This window comes from Thunnus thynnus, chromosome 16 (assembly GCF_963924715.1).
Source record: "Thunnus thynnus chromosome 16, fThuThy2.1, whole genome shotgun sequence".
Classification (NCBI taxonomy): Eukaryota; Metazoa; Chordata; class Actinopteri; order Scombriformes; family Scombridae; genus Thunnus; species Thunnus thynnus.
Window position 1 is genome coordinate 19,643,344 of NC_089532.1, and position 9,416 is coordinate 19,652,759.

The 9,416-nt window shown below is 41.5% G+C and overlaps 1 protein-coding gene across 2 annotated transcripts; it reads right to left on the reverse strand.

Moving 5' to 3' along the window:
- Nucleotides 1–121: 121 nt before the first annotated feature.
- Nucleotides 122–8,058, reverse strand: LOC137199489 (uncharacterized). Of its 2 annotated transcripts, none has more exons than XM_067613814.1 (5): nt 7,453–8,058; nt 3,556–3,705; nt 2,677–2,718; nt 2,287–2,424; nt 122–2,202 (listed from the first exon to the last, which is right to left on the reverse strand). In XM_067613814.1, exons 4-5 carry the CDS (start codon nt 2,382–2,384, stop codon nt 570–572), a joined length of 1,731 nt encoding a protein of 576 aa, XP_067469915.1. In that variant the 5' UTR covers nt 2,385–2,424; nt 2,677–2,718; nt 3,556–3,705; nt 7,453–8,058; the 3' UTR covers nt 122–569. The 2 variants fall into 2 exon arrangements, with proteins under 2 accessions (XP_067469915.1, XP_067469917.1); XM_067613816.1 differs by lacking the exon at nt 7,453–8,058 and adding an exon at nt 7,107–7,439.
- Between the last annotated feature and the right edge of the window lie 1,358 nt (nt 8,059–9,416).

The window sequence follows — 9,416 nt, forward strand, 5'->3', positions numbered from 1 at the left end:
AAATTAATAAATGATGCATATTCGATTTCAGCTTGATAAGAATTCCTTTAATCCTGTGTTTTCCTCACTCCCACACACACACACACACACACACACACACGCACACACACACATGCACAAATACAGGTTGAATGGGCTGCTGTTTAAGGCATTTATTAGGTATTCAGCATGAATCATACAGTGCACTGTCACTGAATATATTTAAGCAAAATACATCCATTATTTCTTATAAACACAGAAACAATATCAAATACAATAAATTTTTGTACAATATAAATCTCATATATGTGAAACTATAATAATTATATTCGGTAGCTCGCAGACTGGTAGGGTTAATCTATAAATTATTTTAAAGATAAAATAGCAAAACCTAGCTTGAAACATCTGAATTTTCATTAATGAACATTGCAAATACCAATAAACTTAAACATAAGCATTAGTTAATAAGTATTATTATTTCTGTCAGTATATAGAATTTATCACCAAGCTATCAAACTGCATTGTCAGAATTGTAAATGCTGTAAAAGTGTCACTACCAGCCGTTTCTGTTGCTTGACATCGTCCTCATTCTAATCGAGGGTGGATTGAGACGAGCAGCTTTCAAACTCACACTTCACCCCGCTGATGCTGTCAACGCTCGGCTGGCTGTTGACCTGCTGATGTGTGTGAGAGAGAGGGAAGGTTTCAGAGCGGGACATCCTTCCTCTGCCGTTTGAAGAGCCCGGCGAGCAGTCTATCACCATCCTCATGAACTCTGGTGCGGTGAATCGACGCAGCAGTCTGGTCCCCAGGCCCATGAACCCTGGCGTGTGGCTGGGGATCTTCCCTGACTCCATCTCCCCTCTGGCAAACAGCAGTTTGTTGTGTCTGCCGGTCGGGGCAAAGCTTCCCCTCTTCTGCTGTTCTCTCCTGCTTGATGGAGCTATGTCATCAACCTCTTCTTTCTGTGATTTTACATTCTCCTCGAGCACTCTCACGGGCTGACTCTTGCTGTTTAAAAGAGGTTTCGGCACTGATACAGTTTTGTCAGCATTGTTTGTCAGGTCCCGGGTGTTCCCTTGACATTCCATCTTGTCTATCAGGCATCTCTCATCCTGTAGCGAGGCTCTTTTTAATTTGCTGGCTGATAGACTCATGTCACGCACATCACCCTGATAGGACTGCTTTCTGCTGCTCAGAAGGTCCAAGTTAAATGACTTTGCTTTTCCCCAGAAAGGAAAACTCTCTGGTGTTTTCTCTTGGAGTCCAGCGTCTCGGTTGACATCTTTCTGGCTTGGCTCAGGCAGAGAGTTCAGTGTTTTAGCCCCTCTTACCACTCTAAGCTGGCAGTTTTGCAGTTGTTTGGCAGTGAAGAGAACACTGTGATCCCCCTCGATCTGGCTTTTCTCGAGCTGAGTAGGCAGAGCCCAGCTGTGGCGGTGGTTGTCCTCTTGAGACTGGCTCCTGCGACACCTGAAGCGGTTCCACAGCCCATTGCTGTCCCCAATCTTCAGTTGTCTCTGAAATACCCCAGGCAGTTGGTCTTCATTGCTATTCAGCTGCTTAGAGAACCTCTCCAGAATGTGCCTGGGGAGCCTGTTGGGCAGCCGGCACTCTCCATCTCCATTGGTGCCAACATCAGCAAGTGGGTCATCGGTGCCTACGCTCCTTCTGCAAGGAAAGTTCAGAACCTGCACACACTGGTTGTGTCCAAAGAAGTTGGCCACCTCGATGGCTGAATGACCGGCATTATTGGTTCTGTCCAGCCTCAGTCCCAGTCTTTTGAAAGCCCGAACCAGGAACTCCAGAACCTGGCTGTGCCCAGAAAAGGCAGCATACATCAGAGCGCTGTTACCCCAGGAGTCAGAGATGTCCGGATCTGCATTGAACTGCACTAGAAGCTTGACCGCATCCAGATGACCCATCTCACAGGCGTGGCTCAGGGCTGTGCGACCATCCTCATCCTGACAGTTGACATCGGCCCCTTTCTCCAGCAGCAGCCGGGTGAACTTGGATCTGGTCCCGGGGTCTTGTAGGCAGACAGCGTACATGAGTGGGGTTCGGCTGTTTTCTGTCATAGAGTTGATGATGCGTCCATCCAAGGCATCTAGGATGAAGCGTGCAAGGTGAACTTTACCACCATGCATGGCATCTAGGAAAGTCTTGGTGCCAGAGCCCTGGCGTAAATCTTTTGGTCGCATCATTCTTGAGAAGCTATTTGTGCTGAAAGAAGAAGGTGACAAACAGGGAGAGAACGTGTGTAGCAAGTTCTCCGAAGCTTTCCGTGTTGACAGTGAGTGCATTTACCTCAGAGTAAGACTCGGAGAGGAGCTGCCAGTGTTTTTATACCTCCCTCTCCACATGCCCTCCCCACGTTGCCTAGGAAACAAACGTCTGAGGACCATTCTGCAGTGGCAGCATCCATTCAGCCCAAGCACTCTCTGCCTGGAGAGAAATATATGCTATTTGAACAGAATAATTACTCAAGGAGAAAAACATGGCCAGTGTTTTTCATGTGAGGTCTGTGAGGTTAACTTAAATGCAACGTTTTCACTTTTCTTTGAGGCAAATCAACTAAACAAATTCCTGCTGCTGATAGAATGGGAAGGACAATCCAGCATTTTGTGAAATCAATGAATAGTGCACTGTGTTGAGTCCTATTTACATTCAAGACCATATTGTTATCAGGATTCTTACCAAAGGTTTGAGGGAAGATTGAAGTCAGTCTTTGAGATCTTGCTTCAAAGGGAAGGAGAGAAAATTAACATTCACCTTTTTTTCTCCCCAACATGCCTTTTAAATGCTACATCCATCAACCCCTTATTTCTGCGGACAGTTTGCTTCATCCACAAATCATGATACAGTGCAACAAGTTCAAATTATGCTCCACTATTGTACCTTGACCCTCTCAAGGTTTTATAACAATGACTTTGCCTAAAGGATTTTTTTTCATGGAAAATGGTAAATCCAATGAACTCCACAAGAAAAAGGCGAAACCCTTGTTTTTATTAGCTTCTTGAAGTGAAGAGCTAAAAACATTGCCCAGCTCATGTGGTGAGGCGGCTTTTCGTCAAACAATCCAGTCTTCTCACTGACTTGGATCCCTTTTATAACTTAGATTTATGGACAAGACTGCTATTTGTATGACAATATCAGCATGATTACCTGTTGCTTTCTGAAGCAACACAGAAAATAAATGTCAAACGCCCTTGTGATTATGAACTGTTCCTCTAAATATAACAGTTCACAGCATAAATCATAACAGCTCTGAATATAGTGGTGTTCCTTCCTGTGCCTTGTTAAACACACAGGTAATTCTGCTCTATTACCGTGTTTTCAGGTTGAATTAAATAATTTACATTTCTTCAATTCACTTAGACCCCTCATACATTTTTGATTTTACTAAATTTACCACTATTGACATCAAAAGCACCAAATTTAAACATTTTTCTCTTGCATGCTTTGTCAAGCAGCTGTTTCTACTCCACAAGACCAGAATTTAATTTTAATTGCTAATATAAATCTCAGCAGGACCCAAACTGTGCCAAACAGTGGAGGTGAGAGAAACATTGCCACCTTTCTTACTGTTCACCATCCGGCTTCATCAAACCCTCAGCAGGGCCTTTATACAGTAGCGAGCGCCTCATTCACTCATCCAAATATGGAGGAAATTCATCAGCAGACTGGCACATCCTCCTGCGTGTCTTTCATTGGATGGAAGCTATTCTGTAAACACAGACACATCCTTTTCAGCATAAAGTCATATCATTGCCACATCTTTTTATGACAAGGTCATATCATGGCAACGTCTCAATAGATTTAAGTTCTTATAATGCCAGAGATGCCACTCTAGATTAAGCTTCACAATGCCCAGATCCACAAGTGTTATGTCCTCAGGATTTATGCGCTGCCTTCAAAGTGTATATATCATCAATGGGAAGGAAGTCATAACTCAGCTAAAATGATAAAATGATAAAACTGAATTACTGATAGAAGAAGGCCTGCACGCTGAATGGAACATAAAGCTTTGAATATGATTAAAGATTTATGAACTATATTTATATAAAACAGCCACTTTATTGGGTTACAACTGTTCACTAGTAGGAACTCTTTCCTCCACATAATCTATTCCACAAGAGAAGAGGCATATTTATAAATCAGTCAGTAAATGTATTGCATTTTTATACCATTTTCTGCAAAACATTCATGCTGCATTACTGTACCTTCCACATTCGTCTGGGTTGAATCTGGAGATTGAAAGCCGTTGGAGTAAACTGAAATCACTATCATGGTCCTTTTTGGTGATGACGGCTTTGTTAAATTGTGCATTTTCTTACTGAAAGTACACTTTTGAAAAATAATAGAAGTAATAGACTTTGGCCTTGAAGGGATCCATGTACGCTGTGCTGAGCTATTCATCACCATGTACATCTTCACAAAGATGGAGCCATACTAGCAATGTCAGATTCTGACTCTGTACCACCAGCATGTCGTAAGAGAAGTCAGGATTTGTTGGACTATGTGATTACATTTTTTCACTTTGCAGTTGTCCAGTGTTGATGATCGCACTTTATCTATGTTTCTGATTTTGGGAGAAGATCCTGGCATGGTCATCTGCTGTTGTTGCCCATCCACCTCAAGATCTGATGAGTTGAGCTTTCAAAGATGACATCCAACACGCTGCTGTTGCTCTGATCTGTTCATTACATTTTTTGTGGTCTTTTTTGCAGCTGTTCCCTTTCATTTACAAAATGTGTTTGATCACAGAACTCTCCGTGAAATCAGTTTCTCAGACAATTGAGCCAACAGTCGTATCACATTCAAAGTCACTTCAAACAAAAATTGAACCTCTTGGTTTGAAGCATGGCTGTATTCAGGCAGGGGTCAGCAATTAGGTTCAACCATGGGACACATTTTTCAGCACTATTTATTGGGGGGCAGATGTTGTGCAGGCATGGAGAGAACAGCCCAGTATGTTTTTAATATGTTAATATTTTTCTTTTTGTTTATTTCTTTCAATTCAGTCAAGAATAGAATTGATTTATAAAATGGTTTTACTTTTATTATTATTCCCATTATGAGGCATAACAGAGTTACAGCAGCTTATGTTTATACTGATCTGGCAAAAAATGACTGATAATCATGAACATACTGTGACTAGACATGTAATTGGCCTATCCTCATGCAATAAACAGTGGCCTGCTTCATTTATAGTTGAAGTACTGTCATTGACACAAATCTGTTCTGGTGGAATAGGCCAAATTATGCAATATTTAAGATGTCATATTTATTGGGTATTACATGAGCCTTGTGCTTACATTGTTATCTACCATAGATTTATGAAAAAGGTTTGATTTAATCTATAGAAGGGAAAAATTCACCTTTCATCAGGGGGCCAAATATGTTTTTTGTAGGGAGCCAGCTTTGGCCAGATTTACCTAGCATTGTATTAAGGGGTATGAACTTACAGTTGATGCCATCTTTGGAGCCAGGACCTTCCAGATAAGGAGTACGGGGTGTTGCCTCACACGCTCTGGAAACATGCCCGTTACCTTGGACCGACAGGAACATTAGCTTACTGGAGACTTGGTTGGTGCACACTTTTGCTTGTGTGAGCTACTTTAGCCTAATTGTGCTAACTGGGCAGGTATCATAATGAAGTTATATTAAACTTACCACAAAACTGCAACGGGGGGGGGGGGGGGGGGGGGGGGGGGGCAGCAGGTGAGTGATCTGTCAATCACAGTCAATCAGCACCCACATGGCACAACAAACCTACTGCAAATCTTCAAATCTTATTAAAAGAGCAATCATTTCCAAAATGACCACCAGCACACTTATTAGAGTGCCCATAATTAACAATTGAGACCATAATGACTTGTTGAAAAAGATTATTGACCTGGTATTTCTAGAGAGAAGTCAACCATTTTTGAATGGGAGTCCATTGGAGGAGCCTTTGTGGCTTCAGCCTCAAGCTGTGGTAGTTGCTGCTTAGCTGCATCCAGTGGGCCATTTAACTCTTTAGTCTCAAGAGTTGTGTTGTATTGTAGAGGTGATGTGGTCCTTCATTTCAAACATGCATGCAAGTGCAGTTAGGTTCTTGACTGTGACTGTCCCAATGTTTCCAGTCACCTCTTACAATAATTAACTGTAGCACACTTTCCATGACACCACACTTATGGCTGCCTCTTTCTCTGCCTCCTACACAGTGGGCTTAATTTTATTAGATAATTTTTCCAGTCTGTTGCACTCTACACTATTTCGATACAATCATAAGAACACCTACGACTGTCAGCAGAATTACATACTAAAGACTGTAAGGTAACTCTATAACAAAAAGGAGGCCACCTCTAGTATAAAACTGGTAAAACAAACATTGAGGGTTGATAACTCTCTTATCAGGTGTTCCAGTTTGAATGCTCTGAGACTTTGGCTGCTTTGTCAGAGGACAGTTCATCCAGAAATAGATTTGAGTTGCCTGGACTCCAACCTTGCAGGCAGGCCGTGAGATGTGTTTGAGTTATTGTGTTGGCCCCAAAACTTTTGGCTACTGCAGATTATCAGTATGTGGGTTGACAGTCTCTGCTAGGGCTGTTATAAGACACAGTGCAGGATTAATAGACTATCCAGATCTGAAATACTGTAGTTCACAGGGTGTAGTTGTATGAGTACTATATATACCTTTTTATCTAATCTTTATTTCAACCATATAAAAACAGAATAATTACATTTTCTGATGAATTTAATGTTTGGATGAAGTCTTTTAGCATGCACATATTTGTCATTTGAATAAGTTGCTGAGCATTCATTGTACAGCACAAATGAAGTAATTTTTATACTTTTTTTATACTTTATTAGATTAATTCAACCCCAAAAGTGACAGTAACATTACTTAGTTATCGCTACAGTAATAACAGCATATTGTCAAAGACCTACAGAAGCCATGGTCAGTATGTCTCTGTGCATAACATAAAACCAGTCTATCATCCATTCACACAATGTGAAAATGGACTGAACAGAAATGAATGAAATGTGGGAGAAATATTCAGAATGTGAATGAGTTGGTGCCATGAGACTTGCTAATTGGACACATGTATGCAATAAAGCAGAGATGTCATGGTAAATACCTGATCTCCCATTCATTGCGGACCTGGCCCAAGCAGGAGCCACTTTGAATGCCTGATTAGAAATTAAAGCCCGTGTCAAGTTAAGGTGTTATCTGCAGCCCTAAATGTCTTAATTAATCTTTGGGGAGAATGCACTTTCAGTGTGACAAAATCAACACATCTCTCAAGGTTCCTCAAGAAAAACTTGTAAATGGAAACAAAACACTGTGCTTAACTCCCTTGGTAACCCCACTTAGCTACTAACACCTGGGACTAAATTAGTGTATAAGCACAAGGTAGGAAATGGCGTTCATACGGGACCAGATTCAACAAGGCCCATTCATCGAAACTAAAAATGTTTCCTTACCAGTGACTCAACATGCCCTCATCCTCCATGGACTACTTCATCTTCTCCCTGCTAATTGAGCACACCTGAGAATGATGTGATAAAGGCTATCACCTGCCTTGCACTGTGAAAAACAGCATGCAACTTGTGGCGACCTTCATTTTCCGTTCCCCGAACAAATTTGGCAGCTAAGACACAATTAACATAATGAAGTTATAATCTCTAACCTGAAAAGACGTCGCCTTCCCTGGAACATGTCACCATTATAACAGACCTCTTTTGAGATTTCTTGTTTCCGCCTCATGTCCAAATATCAAATCACAACAAAACACAATCTGATTTTGTTTCCTCGCGGTTACATAACATCTTAACATAGGTAGCTTTGTCATTTGAGCAGTGGGGGATAACAACTCCTGCGGGGACAAAAGCACTAAATGGATGCATTTGTATTCAGCAAGAACAATCTTGTGTCTGTGTGTCCATTCGATTCTTCTAATGCCCTTTGATTTGATACAAGGACAAGAAACCTTAGGTTGAATGTAGATTTCACACGCCGTTCCAGGAAAAAGGCAGCAGCTGGCCTGCTGTCACAGCGTAACCATGGTGTGTTTGTATATTGTCTCTAAGGTTGAGGCAAGTCCACTGTGGTTGTCCCATAGAAGAAAACAAATGTCATGTTAAACAGCTGAATATCTTGAAACGAACTCCCAACATTAATGAAAGTCACTTGTATTCAGCGTTTGTTTTCCAGGGAAAAAAATATGCCAAAGTGGGACTTTTTCATTTCTGTAGACAGATAGCAAGGCAAACTGATGACATATCAAGGCAGAGCTGAATGGGAGAGGACAATTATACTGAGTTACAGGGTTGCAGCTGAAGACCCTGACAGCACACCAGGAGCTGCCAATCACAGGGGCCACTGATATGTTATTGGCCATGAGGCGGGCCCCTCAGTGCCTTTGCTCCCTCTGCTCTCATCAATTATTGCCCTGACTCAGACCTGCCAGGCTGACACAGCCAGATGGTAAACAGTAGGCTGTTCCTTCAGCCTTCGGATTTAGGGGGCTCTAATATCAGTTCTCAGACGGAGACATTTTGGACAACGGAGAATTAGCACCTACAGTGTGACTTGCCTGTGTCTTTTGCCACAGCCCCGGGTGGATGACAAGAGTTCAAGAGGGAAAGAACGTGACAGAATTTTTAGATCATCATAGATCACACAATTAATTAAATATTAAAAGAAAAACTGAGGGTATCCACATGCATCTGTTTTAGCCACATACACAGCAGGACTCTTGGAAAGACAATGACAGTCAGTTGATCCCACCACTTTGGCCTAGACATAAATGTTTCTTTTGGATTACCATGAAATTTTACACAGACATTTATAGCTACTTAAAAATAACAAATGTCCTGACAGCTCAGGATTCATCCATACAGTAAAAGGCTGCTTTATTACAAACAATTCCACCATATGAACCTGGAATCTGTGTGTAACAGCTGACCTGTGTAGATGTGTAGCAGAACACAGAACATTAATTACAGTCAGATCCTGACCGATCTGGTGTTAATGAAGTTACTGCTGCTGTGCCGCTTTCATAAATGCACACAGCCTCTTTCTCAGTTTGGAGATGCACTTATTGTTTCAGCTGCTGTGTGATGCTGCAGCCAGCTGTGACACACAGCAGCTGTGGGCAACAAACAGAACATCATTACTGATGTTCCTGCAAAATCCTGGATACATTCAGCAACACCTGAACAACATTATTGTAAGATTTAGACATCAATCTAACACGTTTCAGACCTGCCTGAGTCACATTAATAGCTGTATTGTGACATTTGACATTTCAGTTGATTATATTAAAGATGTGAAATACTAGACAAGAAAAAGAAGCAAAATACATGATACTTTCCTGCATAATCAGAATTTATATCATAAAGTCATAAAGGCCAGATTTATTAAGAAGGTGTTAATAAATCAGGCA